Here is a 23,468-nt window from a genome sequence, read left to right on the forward strand (position 1 = left end):
CGTTTTGGCGTTGGTCATACAGTAAATGAAATAAAATAACAGCGCTACCTTGACTAAATATTGGTTAGGGTTTTTTTGTATTAGGGGGCTTCTTTTGCGAATAAGCTTGGGTGTAAATAGTAATCAACATGATCGATAGGGTAATTTATTTTACTTTCTCATTAGAACTATTTTTATAGTTGTCATCAACATCACGTTCGCAAGGCCATGTTAACTCAGCTTACGAAACTAAAGAAGATAGGATTGTGCTTTGATCTAGTTCTCAGTGATTGGAAATTCTGGAGCCATTTGAAAGTGTCAAATTATTATTATTCAAACGCGCTAAAATTGATGTCGATTTTCACTTATAACCTGTCATTCATCGATCAATTCGATTTGATTGTGTTCAGCAAAAGAGTTTAGAGGCAAGGATGAAACGTCCATAAGGGCTTGAACCCTAGTGAACGATCGAAAGGAGGGAGTTTCTTACAGAAGAGAAAAAAGACGACTGTGTTTGCGGCGGTGTAACCAAGATTTCTGTATACTGTAACCTTTTTATCACCCCACGCACAAATTTGTTCACAATATGAACAACGCATCGACCAACAACACAGGAAGCATCACTCAACCAAGTGTAACACTCGTTCTGTACTTCGCAACGTTCTTCATCGGTCTTGCGGGGAATCTTCTAGTCGTGGTGATCATCGTCACTCGAAAAACCAGGAAACGCATGAATGATATATTTGTCCTTAATCTCAGCGTATCTGACCTGTGTCTCATCCTGTTCTGTTTGCCAGCACTGATTTACGTACAGCTTGTCGGTTCTGTTACATCTCCGTTTTATTGTAAGTTTGTATGGCCCATGGTTACTGTTTCGTTCTCTTCCAGTATTTTGACCATTACTTCCATGGCTTGCTACCGTTGTAACGTTCTCCTTCATCCCTTTGAACTTCCGCCCAGCGGAAAACAGATTCTTTTGTGGATTTCGTCAATATGGCTCGTCTCCTTCGTGATTGCCATACCTCTGATAATCACTTCAAAATTTCAAGAGGATCTGAAGGGCAGCACATGTTACGAGGACTGGCCTAGTTTAAATTTTAAACGAGGTTACACCGTAGCGCTTTTCATTTTGCAATATCTCTTGCCATTACTGACCATAGCCGTCGCTTACGTACGAATTGGTATCGATTTGACACGAACCAAGGTTCGGCGTGCTTCGATTACAAGAAGAGGAGAAGTTTCGGATCAAGGAAGCAGAGAGGAAAATGTAAAAATCATAAAAATCTTAGCAACAATTGTAGTTTTGTTTACATTTTGTATGTTACCGGTGCATATCGCTTGGATTTTGTTGGATTTTGGTGGAAACAGCGAGAAAGAGATAGCCGAAATAATTTTCAAATTTTCAGATGTCTTAGCCATTTTACAAAGTTGCCTAAACGCAGTGATATACGGCGCGCTCACCAAACATTTGCGAAGTGGATTTGTAAAGTGCTTGTTACGGCCGCTAGCTATTTGTTACGATTTTCGAAAAGGTGGCGAGCAAGTCAGTTCGCAAAGAAGGCCGACATACCAACCTTCTGGAGAGGAATTAGAGACATTTACTTTGGGTAGGAAAAGCACGTTCTCTTAAAAATCGGTTGATGTCTAGCCCCGTGGGCCAACTTCGTTTCCCCGTTAAGAAACTTAAGCCTTAACGAAATCGCGCAAATAAGATCATTTGCACGTTTTTTGTTCTTAATTGATTTTGAGTAATAATACTTTTAGACGGAACTAGAGTGACAATGACTTAATATGCCCAGGGAAACAACACGAACTATGCATTCAGTACCAGGTTGAAAGACAATTTGTGTGCAAATTGTTTTGCGTCAAGTAAGGTTGTTAAGAAACAGATGTACAATTGTTATTGAGGTGAGACAACTGGTTTTAGAGCCTAAGGTCTAACATCACGTTTGTCAAGTACAAAGGGACTTCGTAATCAAAAGCATACCCAATCCTTAAATTGTAAATTCTCTCCTGGTTTTACTGAGTTTTTTTTTTTCACAGCAGATGTTTCTTGTCTCAGTTTTCACACTGAAATGAAGGCTATGACTTAAAGACAGATTTTCCGTCGCTTAAGTCAATAGATAAATGCATTAACCCTTTCACTCCCAAGATCTCATTAGTAATTCTCTTTACTGTCTGTCATATAGTTCTTAAGATGTTAGCTTGAAGAATTTGGTATTAGATCAACTAATAATCCCGTAACTGATATTTTTCTTCAGTCTCATCACTTGTCTGCTTGATATTGTATTGATATTGTAAGGAGAAATTCTGTCATGGTCACTCATGGGAGTTAAAGGGTTAAGTCATTTCAACTTACTTTGCATTTATCTTTCAATGAAGTTGTTCTTTTTGCAGGGTAAAGATAATACGAATTTGAACTACCAAGATCTCATCAGTAATTCTCTGTACTGTCTGACATACAATTCTTTTAATGTCAATTTGGAGAATTTGATATTGGATCAACTGAAAATCCCCTATTTGATATTTTACTTTATTGTCGTCACTTCGATGCATGATATTGTATTGATTTTGTAAGGAGAAATTCTTTCTTGGTCACTCATGGGAGGTAAAGGGTTAAGTATATTTATGTGAATTCTGGGAGTTTACTACACTCGTTTTAAAACTGTTTAAATAACTGACGATAGTTATTCTATTCTTCCTTGTGAGTGTTGCTTAATGTTTGCTAGTGATGCCTTACGCCATCGCGCAAAGAAGGCTGTAAGGAGTCCTAACTAAAATCACGCATTCTCTCGACAGCAGACAATAGCGTGACCATGTTCAGCCCGACTCAGTTGTATGGTCGCAGAAAAAAAATTTTTTTTGGACCATTTTTTCCTGCTTGATTATCTAATTTCATCTCAGCGAGATTTCCACTCTTTTTTTTTCTATCCTGTTGCCCATTCCCGCGGCCCTGTTTTCTTCACTTAATTTTCACGACAGGGTAAACAGCTCTCGTCCTTTTGAAATCTGAAATGTTTTTAACACAGAAGACTGCAGTGCCGGAGGTGTCCACCGTCAGTGGCCGTATTTGCCAATCTTCATCGTTACCCAGGCCGCTATCTGCGTCTACATGGCTATCTGAGCATGTGTGCGCCTCGCACTGACCTGACCCAATGATCTATGGGAAATTTGGAAAAATCAAATCTTAGTAACCGAGCCTGTACAACTAGCCGGGTAAAAGTGTTATGACGGGGTGCTCAGAAACAAAAGGCTGAATGCAACATTATCCTTTTTTCTCATAGCTAAATGAATGACTAGTGCGGAAGAAATACCTAATCACTGCGTAAAAGCTAAATAATATTTACCTGGACGCTTAGCTTCTTGTATTTATTACCATTTTTTCTGTGTGATGAGAACCAATGATAAAGTTCTTCTTTGGAAAGATTCTTTAAAATTTCAACCTAGTAAAAAATGAAGAGTGACACTTCATTCTTTCATCTAAAAGAATAAAGAAAATATCGCCGAAGACAATTGTATTTTACTTACTTCACGTCGTTTCCTATTAAAGATGTACGTCTGATCTATGACTTCCACCCAGTTTCTGTCAGCTTCATCTGCCAGACTAAGATCCTCGTGTTCCTTCAGTTCGATAAGTGAATCCACCTGACAACCAAAACAAAGTAAAGCGATTTTACGACAAAGTGATATTGAGTTTCCCGCAAAGAAAAAGAGAATTACGATGCTTAGATTTTGTCCAATCACATTCAAATAGAGAGCGACGTGCACGATTTTTCACGAACTTACAGCCGAGTAGAATGAAGATGCTGCGTTTTTGTCCAGTCGGATTCAAAAAGTAAAGTAAAAGTGAAGTAAAGTGCGCAACTCTTTTAAACATTATGTCTTACTGAAAAGACGCTTCAAAACAGCAAAAAGAAAAATATAAATACCTGGCTCTTGAAGTCTTCGTCTGTTAGAGAACACAAAATTTCACCAAACTCATCTAGAAATGCATCAATTCTACTATCGACATGTTCTGCACTGAAAAACCAACCACGAAGTTAAAATATAGAAAGGTAACAAAGTTGAAAGAATCAAATAACTGACAAAGTCAAAGATTTCCGTGCAGAGTAGAATCTGGAGGAGACCAATCTATCTTGTTTACCTGATCACTCGTGGAGGATTTCTAGTTTAAATATCTCTCTCTCTAACCGTACTCTCTGCACTATCGTTTTAGATTCAACCGTATGAATGCAGGAACACGACGAAAATAAAAACAAATACCTGAATTTTCCAGCTTGTGTTTGGATGGTGACTGAAAATCCGAGAACTCCGAATGTGTTTCTACAAGAACAGAACACAGAGTACCTGGCGAGAAACGGACAAATAGACTTAGCAGTGATATAAAAAAAAAAACTAAAATATTTGCTTGTTAGAAGTCAACTCTATCATCCAAACTAAGGGAGGGACGTGGGGGCCTAAAGGTTTGCGGGAGGGGGGAGAGGAGGCAGATTTACCCATTTGGGTTCGGGCCTTGGCCGGGTCATTAGTCCTGGGTATGGCACTCAATCCACAAAATGCCTTTCTTCACTCAAGAAAAGAATTAGGGTCTGGTGAACTGACAGGGAACTTGACGAAATGCTAGGCGGGAAGGAGGAAGAGAGAAGTTGATCTGCACTTGACTGGTATTCATCTCTAAGGGAGCCCTGATACTCGCTTCACGCTAAAAAGTCATGATAACCACACTAACAAGGCAACTGACATTTGAGCAGACGTCTAATCTAATATTGAACTTGTTTCAGGGCATCCTTTTGCAAAACAAAAGAAACTCTAAGGGGGTAACAACACCTCAGCCGACATCGACGGCTCATTATAGTTTTGCGCCATATCTACAGCAAGCAAATCTTACCCAAGTTGTTCTTGAGTGCGAAGTATATCGAAGCATGGCTCCTCCATTTGCATCTAAAATGAAAATAAACACCTTAACAGAAGAAGAATTTATATATAAATTCAAGAAAAAAGACTACATGTTTTAACATACCAAATAGTAATTCATGATTCTCATAAAACTGATTCTCGTGAGGACAAGTTAATCCGTTCTTAATTAAAGCAAACAAACAAACAAATGTAGCACGGTCCATCCATACCAGCAAAAGGTTCATTATGGTAAATTCTTCAACAGTTGCAGGACCAGACTAAAGAGGAATTATGAAATTGATAAGTAAGTGTAAAACGTTTGAGCAGGACGAGAAAAACGTCGCATCCTTTTACATCAAAATACAGATATTCTCCACGTTCTGATCGCGAAGTCAACGGAACTTCACTGCACTGCTATTTCTACGTTTGAATAGGAAGAGAAAACATATAAAGATGTTCCTTTGGCGTTAAAGTAATATATTGGTCGACGCACAAGACCGTGATACTCAACTAAACAGTAAGACAAAGAGAGGCTTGCAAAAGACTTGACGATTTATTTCGCTTTTACCTGGTAGTAGTTTGTAACAACTGTGTTGTCGTCATCTTTGTTAAATCCTATCACACGGCAGATACATTCACCTTCAGGTAACTGCATAACTCGGATCTAATAAACAGATAACAACATGGAAAGTGAACAGTGTGAACCTTGGAGTAACAGTGATCGCGTGCTCTCATCGTCTGGGTGAAAGTGCGTTAATCCCAGCCTGAAAGGAATGTTGTCGGTAGTAGTGACTAACTTTTCGACAACCTGAGTCATCTGATAATGACTTCCGCTCAGGTTGTCAAAACATCAGTCGCTACTACTGACAACAATCCTTAAAGGATCAACGTACTTCATCAGACTACACAAATAACATACTTACTGCTAAAACTTACTATACTCACGATTCTTTATGGCGCAATTCAAATGAGTGTTGTACACCAAAGTCACCCAAGGGGCTAATAAGAATTCAAAGCAACATATAAACTACCCGAAAAGTAGGAAGACGTGAGTACAAAGGTCACGATTATAGTTATGTTTTGCATCTGATTGGTTGAGGGTTGGCGCGAGTTTTCCTTTCAATTCATAGATTCACAGTTCATTCGAATGTTTTCTTACCTCGGGATGAAGACTTTTCATTAATGGCATAAACTGCAGTTTACTGTAAGTAGAAACAACATTACGAATAAGTTAATAGAAAAGAAGCATTATCTTCATAGCATTGTAAAGAAGTAGTGGCTGTATGATGACGATAGCCGAAGGTAGTGTTGTAGAAGATTTGTATGCACACGCAAAACAGAAAACCTTCAGCATCCCAAATATCCCACACAACCGCCGCCTGATCAGTTCATGCTGTAAAGCGTCAGACTGCCGCGCGGGAGATCGAGAGTTCAAGCTCTAGACCAGACCAACACTTAGGGTCTTAAAATAACTGACGAGAATGTGCTGCCTCCGCTATGACATCTGCGAAAACCGTGGACCTGCATCCCGTCTGTACTGGTTAACAGGGGACTTTGAAGAACCCATGCACTTCTCGCAATGAGTAGGGAACGTAGAATCCCAGTGTTGTGGTCTGGCGGCCACTAGAGTCCAAAATCCAAAATCCAAAATCGGCCACTAGGGTCCAAAATCCAAGAAAGGTCACTAGTGTCCAACTGCGTTATAGCTCGACTCGTTCGTGCCGTGAATTTTTTCCCCCTACATATAAACTGATCAAACTTATCACTAAACAAGTAAAAGTGGAGTTTGAATTGAGTACTAGAAGCTCAGAGCCACTTTAAATTTGCAAAAAATTAGTATCAGTTTTGAGAGGAGAAAAATCTGTAAGCTGCATAGTTACGTACCTATAAAGCTGTTCCTGTAAAGAGATGGCTTCCTACAAGAAAGAGTAAACTGATCTTTACTGTAACACACTATAAGAAAGTGAACCGATTAGTTTAATCACCCCAAGTAATAATGAAATCTGTGTTTGCATACCTGTGAGGTTATGTTTCCTTGAATTAGGCTCTCCACGAACAACTCGGAATTGAAACAGGATACAAAGTGCTGCAAAAAAACAAAACAAAACAAAAAACGATGAAGAGTCAGCAATCAGGTTCTCCCAAAGACAGCAACACAAGCCCCCTTAACAGAACGTAATTACCTTCAGCCATAGTCAATGACATCTTTAGAGAGAAGTCAAATCTTCATATGAACACATACCTGAAGTTTTTCTATCGTAACATTAGGGACGACCCTCCGTTTGTCTACAGTTGTCCACTTAACGTGCTGTAAGATTGACAAGCGGACTGACCTATCAAACAATGATTGGTTGTAACAAATGCTTCTCACTTTTGTCTATGATTGTCTTTTCAAATATCCAGTAGTACTACATTACTTAGGGAGCAGTCATTATTCATCACCTAAGGGGCGGAGGGGGAAGGGTCGGAGGATTCTTGGGGGAATCACATGGTTTCGGGGGGAACAAAGGGGGATCAGTCGTCGCATACAGAGTATAAAGGCGAAGGGGGGGCTATGGGAAATTGACTACCAATGGGTGGGGGGGAAATATTTTAATACTACAGAGCCTTAAGGGGATCAGATAAATTTTTCTGTGACGCAAACAAAATCCTCCAAATTCCCCCCCCTCCTCCGGACGATTTTGAATGACTACATAGACAGAACCACACAGAGCCTAAGCCAAGCTCCCCTCGGTCAGTGAAGTATTAAATGGTCACTATGTACCTGACGAGCTTCTGTGGTTTGATGATACTGTTGCGATAGGATCTCATCAGCTTTCGCTGTCAATAAAAAAAGAACACCTTATCTCTTCCTGTTAACACCGATTTTGTTAATGAACTTTAGACAACAGCCATCGATCTCGTAATCTCGAGAAAAATGTTCATCTTTACTCTAAAAAGCCTTTACCGGAAGGACACAATGGTTAAAGGCACTAATGACTAGCTGTTAAACAATACTTGAAGGTGCAAATTTTCATTTCAACTTTGAATACTGTAAAAAGGTCGAATGTTTTTCTTTTCTTTTCTGCTACCATTTTCTTCAGCTCTACACAGGATCGGTTGCGGAAAAAAACACTTTCAGTGAACGCAAATAGAAAATAACCTTACCAAATTGTTAATCATTACTAAAGTTACTAAGACTTCCAGTAACAAGTAGTCACACAGTTGTAAAGTCACAGTGGGGAAAAACCATTGAGTGGAAAAAGCCCAACACTTACTGCAAAAAGTTGATGTTCTGGTTCGGTTTTCTAGACGACACGTCACTAAGTGGCTATTACGAACGAAGATCTTACCTTCACCATTTCAAACGTCTGAGTGCTGACAGAAAAATCTGCAATGCGATCAATTATTGTTTCGAACAACAGCTGGGGAGAAACAAAAGAAAGACAGTTAGAAGTGTTACTGACTGATTCTTTAGAAACTGATATTAACCCTCTACGCCCTTCATCAGTCTAGGAGTTAAAAGGTTAACCCGGATTGCACATCACGAACGTGGAAGATTTATGGTAACCTTTTCAAGAAACAAGCCTTGATGCAGTTCTTTCAAGATAGCCATCAAGAAGAACTGTAAAATAGACGCACAGGAAAACCGGAGTGTAAGTGATTGGTTAAGGTTAGTGGTGACACTACCAACAGCGATTCAAAACTTACTGGTAACTTGTGACTGAATCCTTCTAGTTTCAGAACAATCCCTGTTTCATTGACTGTCATGGAGTAACTAGGAAAAAACACAGTTTCAAGAATTTATAATATAAAAGTAAAGAACTGACGACGCAATTTGTGAAATGACTTTTAATTACCAAGGAAGATTACCAACCATCTTCACAAACAAGTGCTCTCCTACTAAAACAATTTCGAAAGTAATCTTGGATTGCTCTGTTGTTGCTTTACTTTGCTCTGTGATTGGCGCAGAAACCTCGTGCCACTTTCTCAACCAATCAGATGCAAAACTACATCCAAGCACGACTTGGTCACCCGCGTTTTCCCGCGCTTTAGGCAGTTCGGTCGTCTTTACTGTAAGTTCTCATTGCCCGAATTTTTAAAAGAATTTTCCTTTCATGTGATTGATAGTAGTGATTACTCTGATTTCGCTTTTACGACACTCAATCGAAAAGCGCTCTATCATAATCTCACAGTTTAAGTCAAGCACCAGTCCTTGCATTTAACGAACAAACAATCCAAACACTTGACCAGGGTTATTAAGGTGTGGTCGCTATTTTACGGTTTTCTGGTCTTGCGTAGTTAGGGTAGTTCGTATATTAGGAGAAATTAAATATCAATCAGGTTACAACAGGTGCTTACCCTAACTGGGCTACATCGGCGGCGTAAGCGATTTCTTTCAAGTTGTATTCCAGCACACACAAGAAAACGTCAGAAAGAACCATGCTATAAAGCAGTAAAATAAGAGTTGAACCGACAGTTCTTCTATTTACTAGTTTTAACGTGACTAATAGTTAGTGCGGTTTTATTGAAAAGAAAAACAAAAAGCACAAAGGAAAAGGGTTTCCCAGAAATACCCTCAAAATCTGCGCTCCTTTTTGTACTTTGCGTAAAAGAAACAAGCAAGGTTACCTTCCTTATCGTTTTGACAACAACATCTGGAATAAGTAAGCAACAAAACAAACGAACAAGCAGTCAAGAACACCGCACATAGGTTTGGATGGACGCATATGGCCAACTAAACAGCTTATAGAGATGTGGTGCTGAACAGTCTTCATTTGTGTGTGTTACTGTAGTAAGCTGTATGATATTCACTGAAGTTGATCGTCAGTCTTTCTTGGGAATTTCTTAAATAAGTTTATCTCGTGAAGCCAAGGTGATGTAATGTATTTATAGATCGCGTTGACTAAATTGCGAATAGCTTTCGTTGTGACTGACTAATAAGTACAGAAAGGGTAAAAATCAAACATTAGCAACCGACTGGACTCTGTGTCAGTTTATTTTTTACTCGATAAAAACGCCAACCTCTTACATCTCACCTCTCAGGGCTGGCATTTACTAGCGGCGACATGAGATGGAAATAAAACCTGGCTGGAAACAAGAAGATGAAAGAATGAAAACTTTATCACGAGTTTCACAATAAATTTCGTCGCCAATTTGTTTTTTTTTTTCTTGCCATGACTACCAGAGCAGTCGCAGAGTCGAGCGCTGACGCATGGAAAACCGGTAGGGAAAGGGAATGGACGCGTGTCTATAATAAAGTTGAAAGTGAAAAAGATGTATTTACTCACCTCGAGGTGTTTTGAATTTCGTATCCTTTGAGTGCCAGACTTTTCCGAGATGACAATCATGAACCAGTTCAGGGAACTACAAGGAAGATAGAACTACGGGCGTGAAAAAAGAAGAATTTCGTTTCAGGGTTACCGAGATTCTGAATTGGTACAGACTTATGGACCATCTTCTGTCGAAGAAAGTTTAACCCTTGCCAGCATTTTGGTAGAGTGACGGGAGATGCAATAATTTTCTGTTACAGTAAGTTTATAATTCATTAGGGTTACCTCGCTTGGTGCCCTATCAAGATCTTTGATTTCAAAATCAGTCGCTGTTGGAAAAAAAAAACAAAAAAAATTGAGTGTTCCATTAATCAATTGCAAACAGCGATCAAGAACCAATTTCTCTTTGTTACAAGGGCTGGATTCGTAATACTGACGGTGAGAGGAAAGTATGGGAAGGTGTAATAGAATTCATTCCTTCTGAGAGCCATAAAGAAGCATCCAAGATACAGATACTCATTGATGTTATTTTGTTTACCCTACTGATTACGCCATAGACATCCCAAGGTAACATATTGTATACTCTCCCAGTATAAAAGCAATCATATACCCTCTCACTGAAGTAAAACCTTTTCAGTGGTAGAATTATACTTAGGCCGGGGTGCTATCTCTCTTGCCCATGGAGTTAGACCTTGGAGTTCCCAAGGTAACACATTGTATACTCAAGGTTATCACTTTACACCCTCATCATTTAAAACAGTTCCCATAAAAACAGGTTGCACATACTCAGGGGAAATACTTTATACTTTTATATCTACTTTAGACCTTAGATATTTATCTCAAGGTAATGTAACTTAGAAAATTGAAAGCAATCATTTACACACTATCTAGTTCCATGCAATCATTGCAAAACCTTCTTGGTTTAAATAACATACTCACCAATGAATTTATTCTCTTCTGGGAAATGAAGCTCTGGGTTTAATTCAAGATCTAAAAGCAGACATTGAATTGAGGTGATATGCACCATAAACAATGATGCAATTAAATTAAATAAATCTTATTTTGACCAGCAGATGATATACAAATATGCAAGTAAAGAAATTTTTCTCTCATTATTCAATATTCACATAGCAATAAGCAACATGTTAACCCTTAACTCCCAGAATTGATTAAATGTAACTTCTCCCTAAAAAATCCAAGCATAACTCTGCAAACAGGTAATGGGAATACTCAAACTTATTGGGTAGGAGTTGTTATCTTTATCTTACACCAAATTCTCATAAGTCACATACAGGGAAACCTGTAGCAGCAAGAGGGAAGCATTAATGACTAGATCTTGGGAGTTTCAAGTTTAACCACATTTGCATGACAAGAAGAAAGCTAACAAACAATTTGATAACTGTGATGAGACTATGCACTAACTTTTCCAGCTTTCAACCCACTCTGGATCAATATCTGGAATGTAAGAGATATGATGTCAAATGAAGATCCAGCTGACAACCATAATTATCAACAACTCATTTGCACCAGCACCAAATCTAACAACAAAAATGTTATAATCACTGGAACACCAATGGTTTTCTCAGGATAAAGTAAACATTTTGTCCAAAAGGGTAATTTTCACAAACCAGAACAGTTATAGGGAGTCTGGAACCAAGGCTCATAATCTGTGCACTCATCTTGGAACCTCTTTGATAGGAGCAGTATATTGGCTTTTTCAGGTGTAAGCCTGTCTTGGACATCCTGAATAACCTTCAGGAATAAAATAGAGCAGCAAGAAGAATTAAAATTAATATCTAGGTTGAGTCTGCAGGCATCAACGAAACTTAGGTATGCCTCATAGGCCAGTCAAATGCATTAAAACATTTTACACTTATTGTTACATCACAAAATAAAGAATGTGTAGTGCATTTTACCTCTTCATTGAACTCCCACATCAGTTGATCTCCTGTTAAATAATCTTCCTCTGAAAACAACTGTAAAACATATACATATAGTCATAAGAAACATACATTTGACTCACAAGCAATTCTTGTGACAAACATTGTTTTTTATGTAAAAAAAACTTGGAGTTCCATTATAGTACAGGAATGATTTCTTACCTGCATGTTCTCTACAAGATCTTCAACATAGTCATATGGCTCACACTAGAAAATTGTTGATTGCAAAAATGTCAGCTAATAACCTACTTAAAACTACTGAATGAGAAATGCAGTGGCCTAATAAGCTGATAGCTAGCCAACTCTTAATATTTACTATACCTGTTCTCGAAATCTGAACTCATTATTTTCAATTGTCTGAAGCTCCTTATATATCCTACGGGGAGAATTATTTGGATTAAAGTTAACATACATAATGAAGCCAAGTGAATGCAAAATCATGTACCAAAAGGATAGTCTCAAATAGATTTCCAGGAAATTAAAATAATCTATTAGATTTTATGACAACAGACACATGTAAGGAGATTTTGTAATAAAGGAATATCATTAATGACCTGCAATTAAGTGATGCATAATTATGTTTGATCATACAAACCTTTCCTGTGGACCCTTTTTTCTCAACATCTCCACATATTGAAACACAATTGTCAAAATCTAGAAGAAAACAAACTTCATTGAATTTCATGCTGTGCTGAATTATCAACTATGCACATGTATGTACAGGCTGTGAAATAAAACAGGAATGAGACTACTATAATTTATGCATATACAGCTGTATTAACACTTTACACTCTAACATCAGTAAGTATATTCTCCATACTGTTCTCTATACACATCCTAAGGTGCTGAAAAGGAGATTCTTTTTTAAATCAAGAGTTTTCTTAGTAGGTGATCATTTCCTTTCTTCTCATGATATTAATGTGTGATTCATGGGTGATATTGTAAGGAGAAATTAGATGCTACTGTAGCCACTTTCATGGAGTCAAAGGGTTGGTGCACTTTAATTTGGTAGCACAGTGTTTATGAGTACATGTAGAGACCTTGGAATTACATTTTTTTTTTAAATTATGGTTGACATTTGTCTTTTTACATGGCAGAACAACATTACCTCATAAATATGCTCCATTCCCTCATCCTGAAATTATCAAACACAATCAATTAGATTGCAATGAACAGTTCTGTGTTATGTTTGGAAAAAAATCATATTATTATTTTTTATCAGGCATGAGTGGGGTACACCTTGCAATACTCACTGTTAGACTAATCAAACATGGGAATAATGCAAAACTAGTGTTATATTCTTGACCAGACTCTCCATTACCACACAGTAAACTGGAAGCCCAAGATCTAAGGAAAAAAATTAATTAAATTATAAAGTTTAACTAAATCTGAATTAAAAGGAAATAGCTGACATTGAAGTCTAGCAATCTGAAATTGATTATAGTATTCGTGCATGAACCCTATCGTTAAAGGTTTGATAAATTAAAGAATATGCCATACTCTTGAGACAGTGTCGATAACATTTCCAAACACAATAAAACTCATTACCTACTGTGTCTGATTTTCAGAACTTAAATTCATAGATCATTCATAGTGAAAAATAAATTCAAATGATTCACATCTAAGCATGTAATTGGAACACAAATTACACAGTTACAGTTAGTTCTCTCACTTTTTTATCAGCAGTGATAAAATGCTACCAGGCCCTTCATGTCCCATTAACCACGAGATATAATGAATCGGCTTGATTCTACAGCAAAGTAAGCACACAAAAATGTAAAAATACTATTACATGGTTCCAGTTCAAAGATCCTGCTCAGTCAAATAATATTGGCAACTACTGGTAAATCAACTAATTGTAATCAAAATTTGTGCTGTTGTTTTTTAAGATTTCATACAAGATGATTTCCTCCATTTATTGTATTACAGAAGCACATTGTCAAGTACAGTAGTACAGTATGTATTATCACTCCTCTAGGATGAGATAAAGTACATCAAAGGTAACCTCCATCTCTCCCAGTATCCCCCCCCCCAACCTTCTCCAAGTCTCCTGGCACAAATTTTCACTCTAAGTTGTATCATACCTGTAATACTTCTGTTGTGGGGGTAGAACCCAAGTGATTTCAAGATGATGTACATCCTTGACTGGAACCACTACAAAGTGAAAGTCAATCATTAGTAATCATAATAGATGTCTATCTTAAATATTGTAAACTGTGGCTTAAAATTTATAGTTACACATCAAAAATTTAAAGCAATCTTTACATAGAGAAGTAAACTTAACATAAAGAAAATCACACTAAATACAAGTTGTTATAGATGATTGAGAAGAATGGCGACTGATGAGAAGTTGTCTCACTTTGAATATTTAACACATAAGACAAGTATGTTCTTCTCCAGTGTCTCGGTGGAACAAAAATTACTAGGTACAAATTCTTTCCCTTTCCTCGTGGTTGGTTTGGCAATAGGCAAGCAATAGGCTACCAGTGGTAAATATATAAATAAATTAATAAATTTATAATTTTTTATAGTGCTAATTGCAAGCCTCTAAGTGCTTTGCAATGTGAAAGAAAGAGAAACAAATATTACTAATTAATTAAAATATAAGGTGCTTGAAAATCCTAACTAGCAAGAAGCAGGCCACCTGGCTATTTACACAGTGCAGCCCAGGAGTTGATTTCTAGACGACTGAGAACAAATCCAGTGAGAAGCAAGGTGGAGGGCTTGAACCTGTGGCCAACAGATTACAAGACCAGTGCCCTAACCTCTCAGCCACACCACTCCTCAAGTAGTGCAGGTGAAACATTTGTTTATAAACCTTACCTTTGTATAGTTTATGAAATTTGGATGCATCAAATGGGGTCTATCAAATAAACAAAAAATATGAATGAGAAAGATGAATGTAACTTACTATATTTAAATATCATGCTACAATGCTACAGTACACAGTGTAAAACTGCATGATTTACTACAGCTAAAAGATATTTCTCTCCACCAAGTCAGCTGAAGGTACTCTCACATGGCTAGGTACACATACTGACCAAAATTGTTCTCTCCTTTAAACTGCAGTAAGATATGTCCTCGTGTAACATGCTACAATAGTTTGAGAATAAGCAAAACATGGAAAATGTGTTGCACTGTCTATAATCATGCACTATACCAAATCATATACTTACTGTATACTCTTGAAATGTTGGCTTTGGCAGTGAGCTTAAAACAAAATTACAAAATTATGATTAATATGCTATTTAGAAAGTGGCATCTTGCTTTATACACCAGCCCTGTAGTATTATAGTTGTGTGTGTGTGTGGTTTTTTTTTTTTTTAATTTTTTGTTTTTTTTTTATTGATTGGTAAAAAAAAAAAAAAATTGTGTCTAGTACACAACTCGTTAATGAATATATAAATAAACACAAAATATTATGATCATGCAAATTAACAAACTCTATATTAAACAAATATATTTATATCACTGCAACATTAATAGCTATTTTCTAATAATAGTACACATACTTATTGGGGATTTCAGAAAATGATTCCCTAACCATCTTTTCAAGGCTGTCAAGAGATTCTGAGAAAAAAATAACAGTTTAATTAAATGTAGAGGCTATTCAAGGATCAGACTAATTTATTACCTGTACATGTAGTTGTTGTATAAAAGAATAAAATCATTCTCGGCATAGTCCACATACAGTACTTAGAGGTAGAAAAATAACCAGCTCATCACTGGAACACTGTTATGGTTTCAAATATTGTTAATTTCTTATCCTTTCAAGTGCCAAGATCTGATTGTTAATTCTCACCTCTAATTGCAACACACTTCCTTGTGAATTAATTATGAGAATGTGGGATTAGATCAAGATAACAACTTCTGCCTGATAAGTTAGAATATTTTCATTACCTGTTTGCTGCATGATACAGTATATAGATATCAAGAGAAGAGGTTACATTTTAATCACTTCTGGGAGTTTAAGGGTTAAACAGGTTAAAAATTGCAAAATGTTTGACAGAACAACAAAGCTATTAACCCTTTTAAGTCTCACTAGTGACCAAGACAGAATTTCTCCTTACACTATCAGTACAATATCAAGCGGACAAGTAATGAGAACAAAGAAAAATCAATTTGGGGTTATTGGTTGATCCAATTCCAAATTCTCCAAACTGACATTACATGAATTATATGGCAGACAGTAAGGAGAATTACCAAAGAAATCTTGAGAGTTAAAGGGTTAACTTAATTGAAGTAAAGCTTCTGTCAGTCTTACCTCTAGAAATTACAGCCAGTGTCATGTATTGTGCAGAGTACATTCTCTTCCGAAAATCTCTTAATGAAGCATTCACATCTAAATTCTGATAATTCAAAGTAAATGTGAGTATGCAAACATAATATTAACAAGCTTTCAATAAAAAAAATAGTCTAGTGACTTTTTCTCCATCATTTCCAGATGAAATTTACATCACTTTTATAATTTTGCTTAATATTAGAAGGGAAAAACTCTTGCAGGAAAAACAACAATCAACAGTAAACTCTCCACATTTGGTATCATCAAGATTTTCAACAAAAATGTGCTTAGGAGAGTAGTAGGTGCAAAATAATAAGGGAATATTCCTCAGTTCTGAATAAAAATATCACAGCCCTTCAGACTTAATAACTAGAGAATTAGCCATTCTAAACTGACAATTCTTCAATCTTCTATGCCATGGTTAGATTAATGACAGAACTGAAGTGTCACTGCCTCTTTCCTCTTTGCATTGTTGATTTTGTTGATTCAAATCTATAAATAACTATTCCATTGCCATTAAATCAACCCAAATATATTCATTGAAAAAATGAGATGTTTGGTACAATGACTGCCATGAGAGATTTCATTTACCTTTTCTTTGGGAATTTTCATGAGTGTTTGTTCATTTCCTAATATTAAAAAGAAGGATTCCAAAAGGTTAAAATGAAAAGACATTGAGGGCTCCAACACTGCTGCTGAACAATCGCACATTCTCATTGCTTTTTACTGAAACTGCTATTATGATAGCAATTACAAAGTAATTTTGAGTTAAAGCCAGTTGCATTTTGATGAAACTGGTTTATTTTACCTTGAGCTATACAATCAAATTATGAACATAACAATCAAAACACAGGTTTTGTGTTACAACAAAAATACTGTCAGCTTTATCATAAACATAGGGTCCAGAACAATATTCATTTGAGCATCACAAAAATCAGTAATTACTTTGATCTTGCTTTCCTTCCGTCTGATGGTCAAGAAAAATCATGCCACCTTTTCAACCCATCATAATTATACTCAACTGAAGCCTATCATTAACAGGTCACTTGCCCCCTCTACCCTCCTCCCTTCCCCCCAAACAACCCTGCATCCTTGCTTCAAGCAGTTTTATTTTTACCTGTTTCTACTTTGAGTTCTGATAATGTCCACCTTGTTTTCAAACTGGTCACCATAATTACACTGGTTCTGATTTTTTAACACTCAATTGAAAACTACTCCAAACACTTTGAATTAGATATCACCCCTAAACTTTTTGTTGGAAACTCTACAATACATTAATTAGTCTTAATTTATTGATATTTATATTAAGTGATTTCATTTGTCTATAACATATTCAAACAAACAAGTATGCAGCATGTGTTTTTTTGTCCATATATGGCCTTATTCCGTGTGCCTGCAATGGGATGTTTTGTGTGTGTTCTTTTCAAGTAAGCTAGGAGCTGTGAGTGGGTCAACTTAACAGAAGAGTTGTAAAGAATCGTTGAATCAAGAGAATAAACCATGACTAAATAAGGAAGCTTGGACAGCTTTTTCATGCTTTCAACATTTTAAGGTTTCAAACTCACCCCAGAGAAATTTTCCAAATGGATGATGCTGGTTAGCCAGCTGAGCAAGAAGCTGCATTTTCCTGACAGAATCACTCTGATAACTCATTCTAAATTCTGAGAACATAAAGAGGAAGATCCAACACATTGATGTATGTGTGAAAGGAACAGAAACATAATTTGTATACTACACTGAGAAATAATTTTACTATACCACCAGTACAGGTAAATGAATGATATTAATATCCCCCTGGCTTTACTCTTTCAATTAGTAGAAATATAACTGGATATACTATACTGTGTCCAAGAAAAGAAAGTGTTAATTTATTTAAAAGATTAAGATCTTACCACTTTCTACAGCTTGTATTTCCCTATCAACACTGTCTTCTTTAAGGAGAGGAGAAATAAAGAACTGAGCAAATCTGTGAACAGTTTGAAATCAAAATAAGTTATATTCAATTTTGAAACTAATAGATATCTGAGAATGTGTAAGATCTAGGAAAAGCACCCCTAAAAAAAGCACCCTGTATGATAGGGTTAATCAATAATGGATCAACTATGGAAAAACAACTGTAATTAGCTGTGTGTTGTTACCAATTACTGCAAGGGTTGATCATAAAACCTTTTCAAGCAAGTTACCAAATTTTACTTTTGAAATGTGATTTTTCACTCTGTCTTCTAGCTGCTATAAATTTGCTTACAAGATCTTTGACTATAGTTTAGAAGAATTTGGTTCTCTATCAAAGAAAAACTGTAGCTGATAAGTTTGCCTTAATTCTTAAGATACATGCATGGTCTCATGCACTACTGTAAGTTGAAAGCTAACAGCATAATATATCCAAACAGAAAAGATATATACAACCATTTCTATAAAAAGGTGAGATTTTATAGTTGCTGACCTGTCTAAAGTTTCTCTGAAGTACTTTCTCCTAACATCAAAGATAAAGGTGGTCTGAAATTAGAATTAATGAAATCAATACTATATCAAATAAATATAAACACTTTCTCTTAATTACTGTGCAATGTAATTATCACTAATGAAAAGCAACATTTCCTCCCTCAGTTGAGAATTCCCAACTCAGATTCATCAAAATTATAGATTATCAATGAGGCTGATTACTGTTATTGTGTTGTTGCGGACAGTTTTTGCAGGACATACCATTTCACAGTCAGTTGAAGCATTATCTGATCCTCCATGTTTCTTTATGAAAGCATCAAATGCATTTTCATCAGGATATTTTTCACTACCCATGAAAACCACTAAGAAAACAAATTTTAAAAAAAATTAGAATAATGTTTATTTCATTTAAAATATCACAGTATAAGAACAGTCATCAAAGTCACTATTGTTAGATCCACAGAATAAGAAAGAAGAGCTCCAAAAGGTTGCTCAGAGATCAGAACCTTACTCCTCACAACAACAAAATAATATTGATCAATATTGAAAAAGACAAAACCACAAAAAAAAGGAGATCATACCTTCCCATGGGGGGTGTCATAAAATAGAGTCTAAAAACAAGAATGAGTTTTCTTGAAATCTACTTTATTTGCCATGAGTTTCAAGTGAAAGAACAACTAAGGGATGCAAAGGGTGCACATGCCCTTACATGGCCTGTCACGCTACACACACTGTGACAGGGGGTCCCCCTCCAAATTTGTTCAGGATTAAAATAAGTGACAATGAGAATGATGATGCTACAGCAGCTGATGCTACTGCAGCTGATGATGAAGATGATGATTGTGATAATGATTATACACACTCTATTAACAATTACTGACAGAGGAAACATTGAACACTTACTGTGCTCCAGGAAGTGGGCCAATCCTGGCATGTCATCTGGATCAGAAAAACTACCAGCACCAATGCAAAGAGCTGCAGCAGACTGAGAAGATGAGGAAATAAAATATTGCTATTTAAGATAAAACTTCTCATTTCTCAGAAAACCATGACTCTGAGATTAGTCCTCTTAACTAGCTTTTTCAATTTAGCTATGTCTATGAGCGTTCTTTTATTTTATAATTGACAGCTGTATGTATATGTATCATCTGTATGTATATCTATCTATCACATAAAGCTGTATGTGATAGATAGTTATAACTATATGCAAAGAAGGTCCTGCCCAATAGCCTAAGGATAATTTAACCCTTTAAATCATAACATCGGCATCAATATTCTCTATACTGTTCTCTACACATTTCCTAAGGTGCAGAAAAGGAGAATTTGTTTAACAATCAGGAGCTTCTTTAGATGGTGATTATTTCCCATAATTATTCTCATGTGATTCTGGGGTGATATTGTAAGGAGAAATAAGATGTTAGTCACTGTTAATTTCCAGTTGAGCTTTAACAATTCTGTTTTTACATGAGGAGAGGCTTGTAAGAAGATGCCTTTGGGCTAGAAGAAAAAGGCTCCAATAATTGCACAAAGGGCAAGCTGAAAAATCAACTTTCTTTGTACCCTGTATACACATTGTGGTTTAAGATATATTCCTGGAAACAGAGTTGTTTGTTTTCTACTTTGCTGTGAGTAAAGTACATGCACATTACCATAATCTTTATACACATCATACTAGTTTTCAATCATTTTGAAATACACCTATACAATGTATACATTTGCAGGGCTGGTGTGTTAAGTGCACAATGTACATTGTAAAAATATCTGACAATTAACTGCAATAATTCATCAAAGTGGAGATGTATAGTGGTGGATATTTACTAATCCACAAAGCAGCAAAGTAAATATCCAACACTTTCACCAACATTGAGGTGAATAGTTGTTTTAGTAATATTCCACACAGTTACCAAAAATTAGTTTATCTCTTTAAAAAAAAAAATTGGAAAAATGGTTGGAAATTAAGCTCTTAAGGCCCTATTCTGTCTTTTCAGCTGTTCAGAGGTGAATAGTACTGGCTTTTCACTTTTTAATAAGCCAACCAGCAAGTGCAAATCATTTGTGTGGTATATACTGATAAAAATAGAATTCACTCACTAGTTTTGTGTCTTTTGCTTTTCGTGATCTCTCACTGCCATTTTCTTCCTCTGTATCCAAACCCACACTAGTAACACCATCAGTGACATCATTTTCATCCTCATCAATGCCATCATCATCCTCGTGAACCTCATCATCATCATCATCATCATCATCATCATCATCACAACTCTCCCCTTCCAAATCCTCACTTTCAGTATCTTCTTCATCTGTTGTTGATTTGGAACTGTCATGATGCTGACGACGAGTAACTGAGTTTGTATCTGATATTAACAATGCTGTCAATCCATTGTCAAGATGGATAACACTGTAATTGTATAAAGATCAAATCAAGATGTCAATTTGCTTGTATGGATTCAATTTTCAGGCAAAAAATGACATTATTTACTCTACATACCTTTCTAACTGAAACCCAATGATGACACATGCAAAGAAAAATATCCATCACTAGATAATATCCTAAACTTGGCACATGCATGCCAACATCAAAGTATTGCATGTTTGTCCAGACATACATCGTGTATATTTTGCCAAAAAATAAACACATATCAATGATCATCTTGTTATATATTACGGTAAATGGTTTGAACCTGGAAGTAACATGTAATAGTGTAGTTTAACCATCCAGGTAAGTGTACACCTGAGAAGGACTGTTGTCAGTTGTAGTAACTGACATTTCGACAATCTGAGCAGAACTCATTATCAGAGTCTGAGGTGACTGACAACAACTATTCACTTGACTCGGATAATGACTTCTGCTCAGGTTGTCAAAATGTCAATCACCATTACTGACAACAGTCCTTCTCAGGACTACACTCACCTGGATAATCAAACTACACAATTTCACCTTATATATTTCTTGTTTTTTCTTTTTCATTCAAAATTAACCTAGTTTGACGTGTGTCCTTTCAAGAAAGAAAATTTCTTTACATCCATGAATGGTAACTGGTCAAGCCACCTAACGGTCATCTCGCTTAAGGTTATGTCGCCCGCAACTAGAGTTATGTAGCCTGATATTTTTCGTTATGTCACCTTCATAAATCAAAATATTGAATCAAATTGTTGGATTAAGATAAAGCGAGATGAAGCACAGTTAAACAACGAAGATTAAAATGAGGTGCTTACTGCGTATTTCACATATTTCGAAAGGTCATGAAAACTTCAATCTCCCAACCATTGATCACATGTGGTCTTAAACAGATTGTTGACATGTCCTTGTACAGGTGCATGTACTGATAAACGGAATATTCCTTTTCCAATCTTAATTTGAATCTCATATATTTAGATATTCAGTTCCACTAAAGAAAACAAATCGTAAAAGTCCGGAAACTGTCTCTTAATATTTCACGCCATTGAAGTTCCTCATTTCAATCAAATAAACAAACGCGAGAAGGATATTTTCTGAACTACAACACGTGAGCTAAAACAGCTTTTGAAGCATTTCTTACGAGACACACAAATCAAGCCACTAAATATAAGAAAATTATCAGTTGAGCGTAAACACGGAGTAAAAGAAAGAGACAAGTAGAGAAAAGGCGTTTTACCGGTACTCTCGAGGATCATTGGGTGACTTCACAACAGGCGCCATGTCGTTTCTCTTGTCAACTGCGTTGTGTATGCACAGGCAGGTATATACTTGTCCTGAGTGTCGCTTCGCAGATAGCAGCAATGTTTGAATTGCGCTACACAATACGATACTCTGCTTTCACGATTGGATCCAGAGTAGTTCGAGTGATTTCCAGAAATCACTCAAATGTTTCCAAACCTAAATTTATTATTTCTCAGGTTCTTTATTAGTTCATGAAGTCAATTGTCCTTCTTGTTTTGCCCTTAGTTAAGTTGATGCAAATCACTCATGTAAACTGCTGAATTCACCCCTGGCTTTGGGCTTTCCAACAGCAGAATATTTTTTCACGATCAACATAAGTGGACGAATGACATAAGGGTAAGGTTAGGACTAGACTACGAGAAATCTATGCTTTTCGGCGTAGTCGTCAACATGATTCAGTGAAAAACATAATTGGTGTTAGCTCGTCTTTCGGAACGCTGAGAGTGAGGCGCACGAAACTACTCTCCATGTTGTTGCTATTCGATCACAATTAAACGACTCAGTTATCTTCCGGGTTGGAATAAAAACCATATGAATCACAATGAATTAAACGGAATCTTGGAGATTTTATTGCTATTAAATAAAATTTTATGTTTATATTAGACAAAAAATAATAATAACAATACCAAGACGCATAATTACATCACTACCAACTAAGAGAGCAAGAACATTGTTATTAGACAGACTTTGCCTGACACAGTTTTGTTCCCCTTTCGGTTTTAAGCAGATTTTTTTCTCTGCATAGGCCCTGTTTACTTTTTACGGAATCTTGGTGGGAGGATCCCGAAAACGTCGCTGGTCTCTCGGCTCCAAAACCAAAGGGAACACTGCTACGTCTTAGCGGCAAGGTATCTGCACCGCAACTCAGTTCTGGAGTCAGCGACGGGCTTACATGGGTTGCCTGTTTGTTTGCTTTACAAGCCGCACAGGACGGCGAACCAGGCTGGTTCCTCGGTATCTTTTTTTTCATGTTCGAG

General features: G+C 36.5%; 2 protein-coding genes across 2 annotated transcripts; one reads left to right on the plus strand and one right to left on the minus strand.

Moving 5' to 3' along the window:
- Positions 1-204: 204 nt before the first annotated feature.
- Positions 205-2,306, plus strand: LOC131771410 (neuropeptide FF receptor 2-like). Its single transcript, XM_059087193.2, has one exon. It carries the CDS (start codon positions 566-568, stop codon positions 1,607-1,609), a length of 1,044 nt encoding a protein of 347 aa, XP_058943176.2. The 5' UTR covers positions 205-565; the 3' UTR covers positions 1,610-2,306.
- A 192-nt stretch (positions 2,307-2,498) lies between these two features.
- On the minus strand, positions 2,499-22,475 carry LOC131771409 (nardilysin). Its single transcript, XM_059087192.2, has 42 exons — positions 22,427-22,475; positions 20,883-21,189; positions 19,695-19,776; positions 19,053-19,153; positions 18,793-18,845; positions 18,242-18,315; positions 17,915-18,010; positions 16,941-16,978; positions 16,332-16,416; positions 15,580-15,637; positions 15,244-15,277; positions 14,891-14,930; positions 14,152-14,221; positions 13,740-13,817; positions 13,321-13,414; positions 13,176-13,202; positions 12,663-12,721; positions 12,389-12,443; positions 12,230-12,274; positions 12,044-12,103; positions 11,756-11,879; positions 11,550-11,582; positions 11,067-11,117; positions 10,413-10,456; positions 10,146-10,221; positions 9,894-9,945; positions 9,217-9,300; positions 8,566-8,632; positions 8,208-8,279; positions 7,640-7,695; positions 7,118-7,208; positions 6,893-6,961; positions 6,760-6,791; positions 6,035-6,077; positions 5,444-5,539; positions 5,106-5,153; positions 4,868-4,920; positions 4,243-4,326; positions 3,909-3,999; positions 3,508-3,624; positions 3,327-3,422; positions 2,499-3,139 (listed from the first exon to the last, which is right to left on the minus strand). The coding sequence occupies exons 1-42, from the start codon at positions 22,468-22,470 to the stop codon at positions 2,942-2,944; spliced, it is 3,177 nt and encodes a 1,058-aa protein (XP_058943175.2). The 5' UTR covers positions 22,471-22,475; the 3' UTR covers positions 2,499-2,941.
- Between the last annotated feature and the right edge of the window lie 993 nt (positions 22,476-23,468).

This window comes from Pocillopora verrucosa, chromosome 12 (genome assembly GCF_036669915.1).
Source record: "Pocillopora verrucosa isolate sample1 chromosome 12, ASM3666991v2, whole genome shotgun sequence".
Taxonomy (NCBI): Eukaryota; Metazoa; Cnidaria; class Anthozoa; order Scleractinia; family Pocilloporidae; genus Pocillopora; species Pocillopora verrucosa.

Excerpts from the sequence above, each read along its gene's own strand:
- LOC131771410 (XM_059087193.2), top strand. The coding sequence starts at position 566 with ATGAACAACGCATCGACCAACAACACAGGAAGCATCACTCAACCAAGT.
- LOC131771409 (XM_059087192.2), bottom strand. The coding sequence starts at position 22,470 with ATGGCGCCTGTTGTGAAGTCACCCAATGATCCTCGAGAGTACCG. Across the intron at positions 19,777-20,882 it reads AAGCAAAAGACACAAAACTA|TCTGCTGCAGCTCTTTGCAT; the intron begins GTGAGTGAATTC and ends TCATCTTCTCAG. Across the intron at positions 4,000-4,242 it reads ACACAAGCTGGAAAATTCAG|TGCAGAACATGTCGATAGTA; the intron begins GTATTTGTTTTT and ends TTGGTTTTTCAG.